Here is an 18,800-nt window from a genome sequence, read left to right on the forward strand (position 1 = left end):
ACCTGCTTCCATGCTAACGGTTTTATACTGCAGCCCAGGGCCCCCAGCCACACAGCCTGCCTGGTGTGACTGGGTAGGACAAGGTGATGTGCCCCTGCAAGAAAGGACTCATTGCCCAGCTGCAAGGAGTGTGGCTGGATGACAGTGCCCAGCTAACTGCATATTCTGGGTCCATCTCAGCTTTCAGATGGAGGTCACACTCTTCTCTGGTCACACTTCACTCTTCTCTGGAAGTCAGCAAGGCAGTAGTATAAGGACCTTATACCTATTCGATGAGGGATCCTCCAACAGGCAGTTAGATCTGGAGCCCCTCGCTGGGCACAGTTGTTGGGGTCTGTATCTGCTGGTGGTGCCCTCTGCCCAATCCTGCTCCCTTCCCTTTTCTTTCATAGATGTTCCCCCAATAAACTCTCCCTTTCCTAACTCCATCTCAGCATCTGCTGCCCAGAGGATGGACCTGCAACAAACTGCTCAGTAGATTTGCGGACCTTCCCACTGGCTCCTGTGGGTAAACTAACCCAGGGACGATGGGTGGGGTGGTCTTTGTCCCTGTCAGCCTGGTAAGCCCCCTGAGGCTAAAAGCTGTGTTCAGAGTAAGAGACTGGTCCAGGGCCTGACCTCCCTGATGTCCACACCACACACACAATTCTGTGCCCATCCTGCCATCAGACCTACCAAAGCTATGGACCAACTCCTGCTTGGAGGACCTTGAGGACCACGTGAGGACCTGTGTGTGGCCAGGATGTCAGAGGAGGTGGAGCAGTGGGAGGGGGAACGGCTGCCCGAGGAGGTTTGGTCAGAGGGTGGGGTGGGGGCATGCCAGGCAGGTGAGGGTATGTGCCAGCCTGTCTGGCTCTCCTGGGTAGGGCCAAATGAATGTCTGCATACAGGCCGCAGCCGTCACGTCTCTTAGTCTGAGTTGAGCCTCTGTGGGTTGGGGATGGAAGCCAGATAGGCAGTCTGCGTCAGGCATATCTACTCAGTGGGCTAAGGAAGGGGAACAAAGCAGGGGCCTGGGGAAACCTCTGCCTGGGCAGAAGACACAGGGGAGAGGGCTGATTTGCAGACTTCCAAGGTCTGTGGTGTTTCATGTATTAGGGCCCAGGGCAGGGCATGGATAAATGGAAGGGCAGATGAGGTGCCTGCTGGGTGGACATGTGAGTAAGGGGGTGCATGGGTGGCCAAGTAGCTGAGATCCCCAAGACCACGACCTAACTGGTCAGGCCGTGGCTCCCACCCACCGTGGGAAGCATTCCTGTCTTGGCACTGAAGCCTGCACTTCAGCACATCAGCAATCTTTTCCACACATACAGGAGTCCTACAGGTGACCCCAAGGTCATTCCTCCTGGCCCTCCCTTGAAGGCAAGAGAGAGGAAGGAGCTTCCTTGTTCCCTCTCAGGAGAGCAGTGACCCTGGTGCACCAGGTGGAGGGCAAAGCAGAGACCACCAGGTGGCCCTACCTGGCAGACCCTGAGGAGTCTGAACCCTTCTTACCTATGAAATCACCTGGCCTAAAATAAATGCATATTACAATTTAAAATGCTTGTCTACACTGAAATATTGATGGATGAAATATCATAATGTCTGGTCTTTGCTTTAAAATAACCCGGAGTGGACTTCCCTGGCAGTCCAATGGTTAAGACCCCGTGCTTCCAATGTGGGGGGCGCAGGTTCAATCCCTGGTCAGGGAACTAAGATCCCACATGCTGAGCGGTGTGCCCAAAAATAAATAAAATAAAGTAACCTGGAGTGGCGGAGGGGCTGGGGGCATGGGGGAGGGTTTATATGGAGATGAATAAAATCAGATGATGGGGTGATGGATACCTGGAGGTATTTTATTCTCTTCTCTTTACCTTTGTGCATGTTTGGAAATGTCCATAATTGAGCTTTAAAAGTAATCTAGGTAAAGTCTTTGTTAAAAAAAATGCTCTAGGGCTTCCCTGGTGGCGTAGTGGTTGAGAGTCCACTTGCTGATGCAGGGGACACGGGTTCGTGCCCCGGTCCGGGAAGATCCCACATGCCGCGGAGCAGCTGGGCCCGTGAGCCATGGCCGCTGAGCCTGCGCGTCCGGAGCCTGTGCTCTGCAACGAGAGAGGCCACAGCAGTGAGAGGCCCGCGTATCAGAAAAAAAAAAATAAAAATAAAAAAAAAAGCAGCTCTACTAATAGCACCTTTCAGTGAACACTGGAATATGAAAATCTAAGTTCACTTCAGTGTAGTTTTTTTCTTTAAAAAAATTCTAATTGTGGTAAAATACATGTCACACAATTTACCATCTTAACTATCTTCAAGTGTGCAGTTCAGTATTAGATACGTTTATATTGGGCCACTGATCTCCACAACGCTTTCATCTTGCCATGGACTTCCCCAGACTTCTCTCAATTCTTCCCCCTCCCTCCCATACTTCTCCACTGCCTGCCACCCAAGGGTCTGGAGCCCAGGTGTCACAAGTTCCAGGGCAAGATTCCCTGCTACCACCCTGGGTGGCAGCTGGGCCTGGGCCTGGCTGTGGGGCCAGTGGGCTGGCCAGGCAGCCTGGACTTCCGGGCAGCTTTCACACTGCAGTCCTGCTGGCTCCTGCAGATCTGAACTCTCTGCCCCAGGGCAGGTACCTGAGCAAGTCCAGGCAGCTCTCAGCTTCCACCTCCACCTGTTGGCCTGAGGCTGCCCCAGGTCACCAGGGGAAGGTGGGCAGGGAGGGCAAGAGAGGTGAACTCAGGCTCCTCCCCAGCACGAGTGACTCAAGGAGGGGAGTCCAGGTCCCAGGAGTCCACTTTCAGCCCAGGGCATGGGGTGCAGGCAGGTGAGCAGGGTCCTACTCCCTCCACCCCTACAGCCACAATGCCCCGGTCATGACACAGCTCTCAGGTTTAGAACAATCTTGGACCTGGCAGAAGCTACAGCGGGCACCAGGAATTACCTGTTAGCCTGCTCTTGCCGTGGTCTGAAATCCTCAGTTGCTGCCTCTCCAGGAACAGCCAGCTCTCCTCCCTCCTTCCTCCTCCCTCGGGCTAGGGCCTGGCCCCAGGGGAAAAGAGAGGACAAAGGAGGGCAAGGAGTGAAGAGCGGGTGGGCAGGGGACACACAGCTGTGAAGCCTCTGTAAGTGCCAGTTCTTTCCCATGGGTTAAGCCATTTCATTTATGACCTGGTTCTGCCTGTTTACAAGTGAAGAAACTGAGGCTCAGAGAGGTCACCAGGAAGTTACAGACTCAGGATTAGAGCCAGGGCCGCCTTGCTTCATCCTCCTCCTCCTGGTTAGAAAGCAGTCATGAAGTGGCTTTTCTGCAGATGGTGGGTTGGAGCTGAGCATGGTCAACCGTCAGGTTTGAGGAGGCACTGGGGGACATGGACTGGAGGCCCAGAACTCACTGTCTCCTGGGGGTGACAGCCAGATGACCCACAAGTGCCGATGCACTGCATCAAGCACTGCCCCAATGACGGAGGATGGGGGAGTGGTTTTGCCTTGGCGGTGGGAGGAGGGGCCTTGGGCACAGTGGATGCCCTTAATGGATTTTCCCAACAACAAGCACTTACAGATGAGGACACTGAGGCAGTCCCCAGCACAGAGGTCCGTGAGGCAGGGGCCAGAGCTCGTCCTGAAGGAGCTGTGGGACCAGTCCTGAAGATGGGATGCCACCTCTCAAGCAGAGGAGAGTGGAGACATAGTGCATAGGCTGGAAAATGTCCTCCAGGGCAGAGTGGGGAAAGGCCAAGAGCAGGCAGTAGGGAGCCCAGGCAGGCTGCTGCAAAAATCAAGGAGAAAGGTGATGAGGCCAGAGGTGGCAGCCAGAGAGAAGGGGAAAATTCCAAGCCTCCATGGGTGGCTCCAGGGTTTTACAGTCTTGGCCACTCACAAGTAGCATGGATGCACATACTACCCAGCCCAGGGAAACTGACCCAACACAACGTAAGTGCATGCTGGGTGGGGGTTAACAGCCTTCCCAGCCACTTTAAGTCAGGCTCTGTGGCAACATTCTGAACTTCTGATCAACCTTCCCCATAAGGAGGAAAACGACAAACTGACATTTACAGATGCCTACTATCTGCCAAGATACTGTGCTGTGCATGTGCTTCACAGATGATACTTCATTTAATCCTCCCAGCCAAATTATGATCCCCTTTTTGAGATGAGAAAACCAAGGTGCAGAGAAAGAAATGAAGTTGTCCAAGCCCAGCCGATTCAGGAAGTGGGTGCACCCAGGGAGCTTCTTTCCCTTCCCCGGCCCCAGGTCTTGCCCCTTGACATCTGGGCAGTGTGGCTCCTGAGCCAACTCCACAGGGAGGTCAAGTCTGGGGGCAGGTGGCCCAAGCAGAGGTATCTGCCCTGTGAGCCCAGGAAGGTGAGCAAAGTTCACTGCATACAACCCCCACCCCCGCCCACTCTGGCCTCTCCCACGCTGTCCAGGCAAGCATGTAGAGGGGGACAGAGGCCTGGTTCCTGCCCAGCCCACCTTCTTTTTTGTTTTATGTTTCACTGAGGCTGCTGGCATTTATTTTTGCTGGCATTTATTATTTATTGTTGTAACCACATCAACTCTGTGGTTACCCATTAACCTTGGGTAAATGTCTCCACACCTCTGGGAGTACTGTTTTGCTCAGCCTTCAAAAGGGAATAATACTGCTTACCTAAGAGGAGGCGGCGAGAATCAAGGAGGTGATGGACGGAACGCGCCTCTTCCGAAGCTGTCGGGTTCTGGAAACCGAGACGGGCGGGCGAGGCAGGAGGAGAGGAGACGGCGGCGGAGGAGCGGGACGGGCTGGGCGCCCTCTGGGAGCATCGGCCACGCTTCGGGCTGCGGACTGGCCCGGGTCCGAGCTGGCGCACACCTGGCGGCTGCGGCGCAGAGCGCAACCTGCAGAGAGCTCAGGCGCCACCGCCGCGCGACATCTCGGCGGGCTGGGTTAGGCTGGAGCCGAGAGCCCGGGCGGGGCTCAGGTTGACACGCAGTGGGCGGGGGTGGCCCCTGTCCCCGCCCCCCACATCCGGGGGCCTGGGCCCGGCTGTGGGCCGGCCGCGCGCCAGTGAGTCAGGCCGGGTTTTCCCTCTGCCTCTGGGGCAGGCTAGGGAGCGCTGCCGAAAGAATTGGCGTCCCTCCCTCGCCAATCCGGCTTCGGCGCCCGCCCGCCCGCGTTTTTCCGGCGCCTGCCGCCTGGCCGCTCCAGCCTGGTTCGCACCGGCGCCCTGGAGGGAGGGTTCAAATCAGCGCAAGGGAGCTGCAGCGCGCGAGGGGTGCGGAGCGGAGCCGGCATGGTGAGTGGGGCGCGCAGCGGCCTGGGGCCGGACTCGGGGGGGTGGGGCCGACCGCCGAGGTCTAGCTTACCCGGCGACCTTGGCCAAGCCGGAGCCCTACGCCGGCCGAGGTTCACGTCTAAGAAGTGAGCGAGGGTGGCAAGGTGCGGTGTGCGCCCAGGTACCCCTTGCTTCCAGATACCGAAGCACCGAGGTGCGGGATCGGGGACCGTCCGCGAGCAGGGACGCTCTGCTGGGAGGGCGGGCGGCAGGTTACGCTGCAAACGCGCTTTCCTTGGGGCAGCTCTTGGGACCCCTGCACCACCGCTGGGGTGGGGCAGGTGCCCTTGGCGCTGGAGTCTGACCTCGGCTTCCGCGCCCCCAGCCTATCCGCTCGGGGCAAGCCTTAGAGAGGAGCCTGGAAGAGACATCCCCTTCTGCCCCTCAGGTAGCTGGAGGACCTCCCGCAGTTCTGGGGGAGCCCTCGCCTCGGCCACAGCCTTCCCCGGGGAAATTCCATGGAGATGCCAACCTCGTCTGCCCCTCCACCTTACCCACGAGACCCCTCTCCTGCCCTCTCCCGCCCCCTCCGGGATAACCCTTTCCTCCACTAACCCCTTACCCTGTACGAGCGGCAGCTGCCAGCCTGCTGCCAGGGGTCCCATGAATAAGGGACGCTCCCAGGTCTTGAGCACCATCCCAGCCTGGCCACAACCTTTGGCCAAAGTGAGGGCCCGCCTGGGGCCGGGCGGAAATCGGGGCCCTGACTGCGTCCAGAAAAAGGACTGGGACCTGTCATCTCCCACCCAGCAATCTCCCCGCCTCCACGAGCAGATCGGGGCTCTCCTCGCTTGCACCAGGAGCTCAGCCTGTCCCTCGGCCTCGGTGCTCCCTGCCCGGCCTAGGGAGGGAGAGAGGCAGGAGGCTATCCTGGGCCCGGTGATCGGCCTCCTCCCAGAGCCCTCTTAGGCAGGGCTTCTCTCTCTACTGGCTGGCTGTGTGTGGGTGTGTATGTGCGAGACTGAATGAATGCAGCCAGCCTGCTCCCGCCATCGCCTATAGAGCTAGCAGCTTCCAGGGCTCAGAGTCCAAATGCAGCCGTGCTTCCACTATTTCTTCCTGACCCAGGGGCAAGCAGGGGGGATTCCAGGCTGAGGAGACTGGGATCCAAACCAACTTGGCTGCAGGTGCCCTTGCAAGTGTGGGGAGCTGAGCAGATATAATACACAGCAATGTGTGCCCATGGAGGGCAGCTGGTAACCCCTGGCTGGGACAGCCTGGAGCAGAAGAGAGGGCCTTGCCTGGGGAGTTGGGATTGCTCGTCGTGTGGGATCTTAGGCAGCTCACCTCTTTCTGGGCCTCAGTTTCCCTAGCTGTAAGATGGGGTAAGGGTAACTACTGTCTTCCCCGCCTCCATGAAGCTGTCGTGGAGATGAGATGATGAAACGAAAGGGCTGATAAAAACTGTAGAGTGCCGTGCAACTGTAAGTGACCATATAGTGATACCAAGAATCACTCTTGCAGCATTTAGACACTGGATTCTGCCTTTTCACAGGTCAAAGTGGGACTAGGGAATGCCAGCCTCTCCCATTTCCTCCTTGGGCCCCTCTTACTGACTGCCCCCTCTTTTGGAGCTGGGACATTCCAGTCCCATTCCTCAGGGGCAGCTGCAGTCATGCCCCTCAGCAAAGCTGATCCTGCAGCAGGTGGTGGGACCCTCCCTTGGGGCCAGGGCTCAAGAGGGGCTAAAGGCAGCCAAGGCCAGACTGGGAGCTTCCTACCCGAGTACTCTGGGTGCACCCCAGAGGAGATGCACAGTGGGGTCAGGGCAGGCTTCGAAACGTGGGGAGCCTGTGTACTTTTTCCTATGCAGCTGAACATGACCTTAGGCATGTTTTACCTCCTGGGCCTCAGTTTTCTCTTCTGAAGTGGGGGATGACAATATTCCCTTCCCATGTGTGTTGTGAGCATGTGGTAGGTCCAGCATCAGGCTGACTCAACAAGGCACCCACCAAGGGACACTGGGATGCCTCCCTGAGTATCCTCTCTTTTTCTGCTTCATGGCCAGGGTGGTCCCCCAGCCCTGTTCTCCTGTCTCCACCAAGGGTTGGTCCAAAGGAGATGCTCCCAGTGTCCATGCTTTCCGTATTTCTGGCTAATCTTGGAGCGGGTGGAGGGGGAGGTGGAAGCAGGAGTAAAGGGGCCCTGTTGGGGCCAACCGGGACCTGTGCAGAATGGGACCTATGTGGCCCAGCCGAAACCTTGCTGGCAGGGCAGTGGGTTGGTAGTGGTGAGGTTCAGCTCTGTGCAGAGCTCTGGGCCCCAGGCACGTAATGAGTTCTGGGCGGGGAAGCCCAGGCACTTGGAGGAGGAGGCCCTGTTTTTCGCTCTGGCGGTCCCAGTGAGGCTGCAAGGCACTTGCTGTCTCTCCCTCCCTCCTCCCCCGCCACATCCTCTCCTGCACAGCTGCCCTGGCCTGAGTGGACCAGTCCCTGGGCTTCCAAGCAATGGGAAGGAATGTGTGTATTGGGGGTGTGGGGGAGGCAGGGGAGGTGGATGGACTCCTTTAGGAAAAAGGACTGTCCCCAGACTGAGACCTGGGCAGGGTGGAGCCTCCCAAAAGCCAGGGGCCTTGGCCCTACTGGAGGAGCTAATATTATAGCCAGAGAAGTTATTTAGGAGGGGTGGAGGGTGGAGGGTGGAGGGTGGGGGCCTTAGGGAAAGACAAAGGGAAAGGGCTGTTTTTGCCCCTCCATCTAGCTCCGTAGTTATTTCAAATTGCTCAACTCACTTGTGGAGAAAAGCCGGTCTGGAAGGTGATCAGTGGATGACCTTGAGCGTGACTGTGTCTGCTGTTGGATCCTCTCTGTGTCCTCTAACGGAGGAACTTCTGTGCCGCTGGTGGCACTGACTGGACTGCCGTATGTGTGTGGTGTATGTGCTGTTTTGGCCCATGGCTGCCTCTCTCCTGGACCTGATACTCTTCGTGGGGATTATGGAGTGTCGGTTACTGCTCCCTGAGATAGGAATTGAGGCTCTGGCCAGCAGAACGTGAGGCACTGTGTGTTTGGGATAAAGTGGGCGTATTTGGCACCACTGCCACCATCCCAGCCCCCATGCTCTCACCAGGCTTGCAGTTCACAAGCCCTTTCACCTCCTCATCTCTCTGACTGTCACAGCAACCCTATAAGGATGGCAGGGCAGGTAGAGTCTTTCCCACTTTGGAGAAAGGTGGGGAAACTGAGGCATGGCGAAGGGAGGTGCCCCGTGGAGAGATGATGTGAGAGTGCGCTGGAGACCAGATTCTCTGCTGTCTACCTCCCCAAGAAGCAGTGACAGGAGTTCAGTGGGCTCTCCGACACAGCGGTGTCTGTTGCTGGGTGGGCTTGTCATGGTGAGGGGGTGTCAGATTGGGGGGCAAGATGCTTCAATTCCAACTCTTGGGCTGTGGGTGACATCCTGGGTCCCCACTAGACATTTGGCAGTCGTGGTACTAGAATCACAGGCATCCTTACTCTGACCAGCTCTGTGACCTTGGGCAAGCCACTTCACCTTTCGGAGCCCCCAGTGCCCTTACCTAAAAAACCAGATAGTTAACCATGTGCCAGGACTCCGTGAGACCCCTACGCAGGGCCATGTCACTGTAGGTGCCCAGCACCTGTCATTCCTTATCTGGATGACTCCCTTAACCCTGTGTGGCTTGTGACACCCCCAGAGGGGTTGAGCTGTCTGGGGGCTGGTAGCGGAGTGTTGGGAAGGTTGCTTTTGCCCTGGGTGAGATTGAGGGCCACAGGGTGTGGGGGCAGGGCCGTGCCCTTCCACCGCCCTCCCTCCTTCCCACTCCCTGTGAGTTTTGTGTTCTACAAACACAAAACCTGGAAATGGTTGAGGAAGATGGAACCTCCTAACCATTGTTTGGAGCGGGAGTCAGTGTCCTGGAAGCATATTGGTTTGCGGTGCAGGGGTGGGGGGGTGGACTGGCAGCTGCATTGTGCCAGTGGGGGGATGTCTGTCTGTGAATGGGAACAGCTGGGTGGGAGGCAGAGAAGGTGGCATTCGTTCATTTGACAAGTCCTTTCTGAGCACCTACTGTGTGCCAGGTGCTGGGCTGGACACAGGGGATCCAGCGGGGCACTAGGGACAGGCCCTGCCCTCCACAGTGTGGTCCCAGCACAGGTGGGAGACCTGGTCGCTCGGGAACCTGTTGGTGGCGTTCACGTGTCTACCAGCTAAGCTCAGCTTCAGCCAGCCTCTGTTGATCCTGGCTGTAGGCCAGGCCCTGGACTGGGCGTTTTGTCCTCTAATCTTAGGCAGTCCTCCCAGCATCCCTGAGTGATAAGAGTTGTCATGGCCATTGTCCAGATGAGGAAGCCAGGGCCCACACACTGATTGGTTCCACACATTGGGTCAGGATTTGGGCTCTGCTGCCTGGTGGTGGGCTTCGGAGGGGCAGCATATACAGGGGCTGGCAGGGGCTCTGGCTGCCCCTTCCCCCTGCCTCGTGCCACTGCCCCAACATGGACACCTGTTCCGGAACTTGTGGCCATTGTTCCCACCATCCTTCTTCCCCTCGGGCCCTTCCTGTTTGTATCCCTCCTACGGTAGGCCCCAACCCCACCCATGCCAGGTGCTTCCCTTGAGAAAACTCTGACCCTTTGCAGGAAGAGGGGTTGCATGGGGTTTTCCCCCTCCCAAAGGAAGAAGGAATGGAAATTCTGAGGCCACCAGCCCTGGTTCCCTGGTGCCCTCTGCGTACCCACCACATTGGGTGCCTGGCAGGGGAATGAACAAAGTTAGAGTCAGACAGTGATGGAGTCCTCAGCTGGCCCAGTCCTGGGAGGGGCCCCTATCCTGCTGCTTCAGGTCCCGGTCCCCCATGACCCCAGTCACACACTGGCCCCTAGTCGGAGCTGGAGCACTAGACAGGTGGCCTTGGGACCTCTACTCCTTTCTCTAGGAATCCTGTCCTGGATTCTCTCTGGAACCCACATCTGCCACTCCTGGGTGGGCCAGGTGGGGAGCTGACACAGAGAGCAAGCACCTGGTTTTAGGGCATCAGGGGAGTTGGGCAGCAAGCACCTACCTGCTCTGATGGAGCCTCCCAACCCCCAGAAGCAGCCTCCTGTGCCCTGGTGAAACTTCATGGCCACGGCCCCAGGCCCTGCTGGCATTGCCATGGGCAACGTGGGCAGCCTGTTGGAACGGCAGGACTTTTCCCCTGAAGAGCTACGGGCAGCACTCGCAGGGTCTCGGGGCTCCCGCCAGCCTGATGGGCTGTTCCGGAAAGGTTTGGGCCAGCGTGAGCTCTTCAGCTACCTGCACCTCCCCAAGAAGGACAGCAAGACCACCAAGCGGGCCCCTCGGAACGAGCCTGCCGACTATGCCACCCTCTACTACCGGGAACATCCTCGGGCTAGTGACTTCAGCAAGACTTCGCTGCCTGAGCGGGGTCGTTTTGACAAGGTGTGCCTCTGTCGTGCCCCTCCCTACTGTGGTAGTGTGGGGATGGGGGCTTCCTTGGAGACCCTGATACTGGGATGGGATGTGAAAGTCTTTTTTTTTTTTTTTTTAATAACATGTGGAAATTTTTTTTTTTAATATTTAATTTATTTATTTGGTTGCACTGGGTCTTAGTTGTGGCAAGCGGGCTCCTTAGTTGCGGCACATGGGCTCCTTAGTTATGGCAGGTGGCCTCCTTAGTTGCAGCACGTGAACTCTTAGTTGCAGCATGCATGTGGGATCTAGTTCCCTGACCAGGGATTGAACTAGGGCCCCTTGCATCGGAGCGTGGAGTCTTAACCACTGCGCCACCAGGGAAGTCCCATGAAAGTGTTGCTATGGGCTGGCTTGAGACTTGGTCACAGCCTCCTGGCGACATGTCCCCCATGTTCTCAAAGAGGATTCCCAGGGGCTGTGGGAGGGAGCATCAGAGGGCAGAGCAGAGCAGTCAGCCCAGAGTCTCATTCCTGCCCTCTCTTCCTGGCAGTGCCACATTCGCCCATCAGTATTCAAGCCGGCAGTGGGCACCGGGAAAGGCTTCCTGTCCATGCAGAGCCTGGCGGCCCACAAGGGTCAGAAGCTGTGGCGCAGCAATGGCAGCCTGCACACGCTGGCCTGCCACCCGCCCCTGAGCCCAGGGCCCCGGGCCAGCCAGGCCGAGGCCCGTGCCCAGCTGTTGCATGCCCTCAGCCTGGATCAGGGTGGCCCCGAGCCTGAGCCCAGTCTGTCCGACTCCTCCAGCGGAGGCAGCTTTGGCCGCAGTCCCAGCACCGGCCCCGGCCCCTTTTGCTCCTCCCTGGGCCACATTAACCACCTCGGGGGCTCCCTGGACCGGGCCTCACGGGGTCCCAAGGAGGCTGTGCTGAGCTGCCTGCCCGAACCACCACCCCCCTACGAGTTCTCCTGCCCCACTGCCGAGGACATGGTGGCCATGCTGCCCGACACCTGCGAGGAGCTCAAGAGGGGCCTCAGTGATGAGGATGGCGCCAACCCCTTCACACAGGTGAGAGCAGCCCCTGCCTTGGTGTGCTGTTCTGTCCCTTGGCATTAGAGTACAGGGCAGACAGAGGATCACCAGCCAGCTCTCCCACATGGCTCTGGGCACAAGAGAATAAGGAAGAGAGAGGTGATTTGGCTCCTCTCCCCAAGCCCCACGTGCTGGGGATGTCATGGCATTGGTGGTCCTTGCTGGGAGTTGGGTGGGAGGGAGACTCCCTGGGAGGGCCATGTGTTGAGGACACTTCATCTCTGGAGGACATTGTGGTTTAGGGCACATGTGTGGCCAGAGCATTGGACCCTGGACCCTATGGTGATGAGGCACAGGACGTTAGAAGCAGCTGGAGTGTTGGATCTGTGGACCAGCCATGGGAGTGCAGGCAGTCGGTGTCTGGGGCGCAGGGCCGTGTGTGGATATCGGGGCATGGCAGATGCCTCTTCCTCTTGGCAGGTGCTGGAGGAGCGCCAGCGGCTGTGGCTGTCTGAGCTGAAGCGCCTGTACGTGGAGCAGTTGCACGAGGTGACCCAGAAGGCTGAGCGTAGTGAGCGCAACCTCCAGCTCCAGCTGTTCATGGCCCAGCAGGAGCAGCGGCGCCTACGCAGGGAGCTGCGGGCACAGCAGGGCCTGGGCCCAGAGGCCGACCCCAGTGCCCGACCAGAGGAAGAATCCCCATGGGAGGTGAGAGACTAGGCATTCAGAAACTCCTGCCCTCATTACTGTCATCCCATCCTCTAGCTGCCTTCCAACTGGTCTCCCCTTACTCTGCTTTGCTTGGCTCTTGCCCATCCCTGTCCCCCTTCAGGTGTGCCAGAAGACAGCAGAGATTAGCCTCCTGAAGCAGCAGCTGCGGGAGGCCCAGGCTGAGCTGGCACAGAAGCTTGCTGAGATCTTCAGCCTGAAGACACAACTTCGGGGCAGCCGGGTGCAAGCCCAGGCCCAGGACGCAGAGCTGGCCCAGCTGCGAGAGGCTGTGCAGAGCCTGCAGGAGCAGGCCCCTCGGGAGGAGGCCCCAGGCAGCTGTGAGACCGATGACTGCAAGAGCAGGGGGCTGCTGGGGGAGGCAGGAGGCAGCGAGGCCGGAGATGGTGCCGAGCAGCTGCGGGCTGAGCTGCTGAAGGAGCGGCTCCGGGGCCAGGAGCAGGCGCTGCGCTTTGAGCAGGAGCGGCGGATATGGCAGGAGGAGAAGGAGCGGGTGCTGCGCTACCAGCGGGAGATCCAGGGGGGCTACATGGACATGTACCGCCGCAACCAGGCGCTGGAACAGGAGCTGCGGGCACTGCAGGAGCCCCTCGCGCCCTGGAGCCCTCGGCTTGAGTCCTCCAAGATCTGAGGCCAGCTGAGTGAGCTGACAGCAGAAGCACTGTCAGAAGATGGCTTGGACAAGCCCACTCTGAGACAGCCAGCTCCTTCCTTAACATTGGTCTGGGGCAGAATCTGCTGTGACCAGCCAAAGATGGAGAGGCTCGCTGAGAGGAGGGATCCAGTGGGGCTGTGGGCTGGATGGGGTGCCAGCAGCAGGAGCCAGGGCAAGGCCCTAGTGGCTGAGGAATACCCAGGCAGAGCCCAGCCCTGCTCCCTGAAGTAGATGTGGCCCAGGAAAGGAGGTTTGGGAGTGAAGAGCCCTGTGATGCAAAAGGGCCAGTGTGAGGGAGGGAGGCTGGGGTGGGAACATTGGCCTCCCCAGAATAAAATCACATTTTCTACGAGGAGGCACCAGGTGATGATGTTGGGCCTGTCCCTGACCTGAGTCCAGAGGATCGTGGATGGTCAGGGTTAGGGCTGTTGTCCCGGGCTGTAGCTCCACCATGTTCATGGTCAGTGGGGAGGGTATGCCTTGTGCCTCTGTGTGCAGCTGCTGGACATGCCGTTGGGGACTGGAGGAATCCTTGTCCTGGCACCACAGAGTTCCTTAGCTGCCATGTGGGATGAAATTCCTTTCTTTAGCATCAGTGGGACTTTTCAGAAGGCAAGTCAGCCAAGGTATTGCTATAACATGAAACGACGTCCTCTTTTTGGAAAGTCTGGGCCCCAGGTTCCCAGACCCGGCTGGATGTGGGGCCGGCCTAAGACAGCTTTTGCTGGAGAACCTTAAGCCTCCAGGAGGGGCCCTGCCCCTCCCAGAACATACCTCCCACCTTACTCTCTGGCTTGTGCACCCCTCCCTCCATTGGGATGAGGGCCCTGGGAAGGTGCGGGAGATGAGGCAGAGAAAGCTTGGTAAAGGGCCAGAACCACAGCCCTTTACCATAGAACCACAGAACTACAGGGAATGTGGACATTTCCCTGTAGGCATGGGGGGCCATTGGGGTATTCTTGAGCAGGAGTGAGATATGATCTGATTTGTATTCTGGAAAATTCTTTCCTGGGAGGAAGCACCCCCATCCCTGGCCCTGCATTAGGCTCCCTGACCCTTGCTCTTAGCCAAGGCTGGTCCTTGGCCCCTAAAACCCACTCCCATCCTTGCCCTCTCAGACATCTGGCTTCCCCTCTGGCCCCTTGCTCCCTCCTGGGTGGGTGATCTGGAGCACAGAACCAGTCTGGCTGTGCAGGAGGCATCTCCCTAGCCCTTGCTCTGAAGTTTGGTATCCTTACAGATGCATCCGTGTAACTGCTGCCATGCATGGAGCGCTTCCTGCCTGCCTGGTGCTGTGTTAGGCTTTCAGGGCATGGGGGGTCAGGGTTGAATTAGATGTGCTTCCTGCCACAGGCGAGCCAGCACACAGACATCTCCCTCCCAGGCCCTGTCATGGTGGGGCAGTGGCCACCTCTGAGATCTCTGCAGAGACCCTCAGTTTGTTCCCTATGGCTGTGATTAGCTCCTTCCCTGGCCACGCCTGGCGGCCCCCTCAGGCCCCAACAGGTGGGTCCTGGTGGTGGAGTGGAGTCGCTGTGCAAGGGTTTGGATGCAGCTGTGGAGTGTGAGCCAGTGTACCCCACCTTTTTAGGGCAGAGAGCAGTGTGTGTGTTGTCTGCCATGGGGGTGGTGTGTTTATGTCTGTGTGAGTGTCAGGTGTGTATAGTAGAGATGTGCTGTGGGTGGTGGGTGTGTCTAAGGGGGTGTGTTTGGGATTCCTGGGTTGGAGGCCTGGAGGGCTGCTTCCTGGTCCCTCCCTCTGCTGCATTCTTTCCCACCAGTCTCAGCCTCTTTTAGCACTGGCCAGGCTTGGCTAGAGCCTGTGGCCAGGGCAGAACCCTGGGCCTAGCTGAGACCCATCTGGGCTCACGCCTGAGCCCAGGTCCTCTGCCTGGGGAGGGAAAGCAGGGACACGGGTTAGGCTGGCCTGTCCATGACAGGCCTTGATACCCATTTCACACACCCTAATTGAGGTTTGTGGGTCAATGCTTCCTCCAAAGGGCCCTCCAGAGCTCAGTGCTAGCCTGAAGCCTGGGTCACCCCCAGGGCCTGGAGCTGGTCAGGCTGGGTGCCCACGTGCCCCACAGTGGCTGGGTCCACCTTTTGGTGTCCCAGCTCTGCAGAACAGCTCCCCACCCAGCAATTAGGGAGCTGGGCTGGCCAGTATAGCCAGCGGGGAGTGGGTGGGCGGTACCAAAACTTGGCATCTGTGCCAGAAACCAAAGCCAGGCCCAGATGTAGGGGGAGGGCACGAGAGAGCCGAAGCTGGGGTGGCTCAGAGGGAGCCAGATCCCTGTGAGCTCATCCCTGCTGGGAAAACCAGTTCCCTGTCCCCAAGCCGGCTGGGCGGCTCTGGGGCCAGCCAATCACAGGTGCCACTGTAGTGGCTACTGCTTGGGGCAGCCCCTCTGTCCTGCCCCTGGTGGACCCCTCAGTGCCCCAGCTGTCCTCAGACCCCCTCCCCCAGCAGACTAGGCCCAAGAGCTAATTCTTTCCAGACTGAGACTAGCTCCCTACACTGGGCTCCCTGCCCTTGGTCCCTCTTGTTCTCAGCTCAGATAGCTTCACACCCTCCAGTGGCTCCCTGGGCCCCTTAACCTGTCACTTGAGGCCTCTGACAGTCTCCCTCCAGGGTCACTGATAGTGGTGCCTCTCCTGATGCCAGCAGCCCTCTGGGCCCTCATTCTCCAGATGCCCCCTCACGGTGCTCAGATCTTGCCTCCTTAGGAAAGACTTCCCTGCACTGACACCCTGCGTAGGCAATTCCTCACTCCCTATGTCCGCAGCCCCTCCGTCTCTCCATCAGCTTTTTCTGTGCTGTTGGAATTGTCAGTTTGCCTCGGTTTCCACTGGGCTGTGGGCATGGTTGGGGCAGGGCCGGCTCTTCTGTTTTCATCCCCAGAGCCTGCTCTGGTTCCAGCCCAGCAGGCACTGGGGGGCTTTGGAGTCAAGAGAGACCACACCTCTCCCCTGACTAGTATATGGGTTCAAGCTGGTGGGGTGGGGGGAGGATGGCAAAGGCTCCAGCTCCGAGCGTTCATTCACCTTTCGTGCCACCTGGTCTGAACCAGGTCTGTGCCAAGCACTGCCATTCACTGCACAGTGATGTACTGAGTGCCTCCCTCGGGGAGGAAGCCAAGGTGGTCAAAGCCTCTGCCCCCATGGTCCTTCCCGGAGGGTGGGGGAGAGAGACAACACACACACAGGTCCACAGTAGTGACTGGGCCAGAAGAGTGCAAACATACAGAGGTGGGGACAACAGAGGCACCTCCACAGTGGTGAGCAAGTCAGCAGGTTACGGAGAAGGCAGAGAGGGCCCGTCTGGGGGATTGAGAGTAAATTTCTTTGAGACTGGGGGAGCTGCAGGTATTAGGGAAACTTTTTCCAAAGAGGGTGCAGGTGACAATTCAGATTGCATAACCCACACCCTAGTAGGTGGGGGCTTTAGCCCTCTGCATTGGATTCAGGAAAGAAAAAGAATGTGCTCTTTCTTGAAACAAAAACAAAAGTGGAATAGGTCATGAGAGGTGAAGTTTGAGTGCCATGGGAGTTCAGAGGAGAGCTGGCTCACTTATCACTCCAGGTCATAGGGGGGCGGGGGGACGGATGTTGACCAAACTTTGGTCGGCCACTTCCGAGCTTTCTTTTTGACTGTGCCTTCCCGTGTCCTTCCTTGTGCAGTCCAGTTCTAGTGAGAATCCTCCTAAGTTAGGTTAGACAGAGTTCTCCCATCCTCCATATCTGATCACCTTCCATATCTAATCTGGTTCCTCACTCTCCACCATCTCCCAGGTTATGTCTGGTCACTCTGGCCTGCCTTCATTGAGAATCCTCTGAGGTCATTTAGCCAGTTCCCCCTGCACCTTGAGGTTTCCTCTTAGTAATTTTCCATCTGCTGATCTCCACCCTGCTCCTTGGCTATGAATTCAACGTTTCCTGGTTATATTTGGAGTTGAGGCTGCTCTCTGGCCCCTACCACAAAACCCCATTCCAGTAGCCCCCCTTGAATAAAGTCTTCCTTCCCATTCTTTAACACGTGTCATGAGTAATTTTTTTCTTTAACAGGGGTAATCTTCTTAGAGGAGGGGAAGTTGGGGGGTATTTCCTCTGGAGTAGGGTGAGATGAAGGCATTCCAGGATGGGCCTGGATTTGGTCACAGGGAAGCGTGGGGCGGGTCTATGGGAGGGTCTTGTCTGGAAAGGGGTGAAAGGAGGCAAGCTGGACAGCCTGGCAAGCTGGCACAGAAGGACTTCACCTCCTGTGACTGTGGGTGGGTCCCTCAGGCAGCCAAGGGGAAGGGCCAGAACCAGGACCGGCTTTGTGTGTGTGTGACCTGTGTAGTCACCAAGGGCCCCACACTCAGAAGGGCCTTAGATTTGGTGCAATGCTCTGCTGTCATCATCCGGAAGTTAATGATGTTTGAACAAGGGGCCTCGCATTTTCATTTTGCTCTGGGGCCTGCAAATGACCAAATGATGTAGCTGCTCCTGGCTTGAACCAAAGCTTTGCAAGGAGTGGCAGGGGTAGGGAGAAACAGGAGACTGGTTGGGAGCCACCTGGAGGGTAGAAGGAAGAGCAGAGCCTGCGCCAGCAACTTGAACTGATGTTGAGCCCTGATGCTCCCAGGTTCTGCAGAAGGCAGGTGGTGGCTGTATTACCCGCTGTTGCCCCCCATCCCCCCAGCTATCAGGGGAGGTTCATCTTTTCCTAGCCTGGCCTTCCTGGACACACTCTGGGAGGCAAGGAAGGCTGTTTTTCAGGAGAGCACTCCAGGGCTTGTCCTCTATCAAGAACCTTTCTTTCTTCCCTCCCTCCCTCCCTCCCTTCCTTCCTTCTTTGTTATCTAGTATGCTCTTTGTGTACTGGCCTTCCTGCCCCCTGCCATTTTAAAGGTATAATTTACATACAGGAAAATTCACTGCTTTGATAGTACAGAGAATTGTACAACCAGCCATACAGAATAGCCAAGATACAGAATAGTTCCATCATCCCCCCCAAATCCCCGTGTACCTCTGTAGTCAGCCATTCTACCCCACCCTCAGGCAACCAGTGATCTGCTTTCTCAATAACCTAGTGTTTGTTTTTCTTTTTTGCCTTTTTTGTGAGCAGTGTTTAATCCCACCACATATTAGAACATATTACAAAGTAGTGAGTAAAACAATATGACATTCGTATAAAAATAAAACTGTACCTCAGTGGGAAGAATGAAGAGAAAGAAATAGATTTCATTTTGTACAAAAATCTTAATATTATGGTAACAGGCTTCCAAATGAGAGGGTAACGAAGATTATTTTTTAAGCAGTTCTGGGATAACTGGACAAAAATATGGGAAAAAATAAGTCATATTTTGCACCACGCCCTGCAAAATAAAATGGACATGCATTGGGAATTAAATTTTAAAAATCAAATCCTAGGAAACTAGCAAAAGGTAAAAAGACTGTTACTGAGTTAGTGGAGAACAGCTAAGTTTTTCTGCTTTGAAGCAGCCACCCTCCAACAAAATAAAACGAAACCAAACCACACAATCCCAACAAGGAAAGATTGACAAAATCAGCCATGTAAGAAAACATGGTGCAACCTGAAAAGTAACTAAACCATGATGTAAGAAGAGCCACATACTGGGGAAAACAATGACAGACAGAGGTGAAGGAGCCTGACGTTATGAGTTGGGCATTCTAAGTTCTGGCAGAAGCTAGGCTTTGCTCACACCCAGTGTA

At 57.0% G+C, this 18,800-nt stretch overlaps 2 protein-coding genes across 5 annotated transcripts; one reads left to right on the top strand and one right to left on the bottom strand.

Annotated features, from left to right (window-relative positions):
* Nucleotides 1-815: 815 nt before the first annotated feature.
* LOC114487527 (uncharacterized) lies at nucleotides 816-5,930 on the bottom strand. Its single transcript, XM_055091206.1, has 5 exons — nucleotides 5,855-5,930; nucleotides 4,629-4,865; nucleotides 3,537-3,745; nucleotides 2,921-3,018; nucleotides 816-2,081 (listed from the first exon to the last, which is right to left on the bottom strand). Exons 1-5 carry the CDS (start codon nucleotides 5,928-5,930, stop codon nucleotides 1,916-1,918), a joined length of 786 nt encoding a protein of 261 aa, XP_054947181.1. The 3' UTR covers nucleotides 816-1,915.
* Nucleotides 5,068-17,095, top strand: N4BP3 (NEDD4 binding protein 3). 4 transcript variants are annotated; one of them, XM_007117323.3, is made up of 5 exons: nucleotides 5,070-5,253; nucleotides 10,190-10,695; nucleotides 11,219-11,734; nucleotides 12,179-12,406; nucleotides 12,531-17,095. In XM_007117323.3, exons 2-5 carry the CDS (start codon nucleotides 10,375-10,377, stop codon nucleotides 13,056-13,058), a joined length of 1,593 nt encoding a protein of 530 aa, XP_007117385.1. In that variant the 5' UTR covers nucleotides 5,070-5,253; nucleotides 10,190-10,374; the 3' UTR covers nucleotides 13,059-17,095. The 4 variants fall into 4 exon arrangements, with proteins under 4 accessions (XP_054936025.1, XP_007117385.1, XP_054936023.1 ...); XM_055080048.1 differs by having other exon boundaries at nucleotides 10,348-10,695; XM_007117322.3 differs by having other exon boundaries at nucleotides 5,071-5,253; nucleotides 10,345-10,695.
* The last annotated feature ends 1,705 nt before the right edge of the window (nucleotides 17,096-18,800 follow it).

Source organism: Physeter macrocephalus, chromosome 2, assembly GCF_002837175.3.
Source record: "Physeter macrocephalus isolate SW-GA chromosome 2, ASM283717v5, whole genome shotgun sequence".
Taxonomy (NCBI): Eukaryota; Metazoa; Chordata; class Mammalia; order Artiodactyla; family Physeteridae; genus Physeter; species Physeter macrocephalus.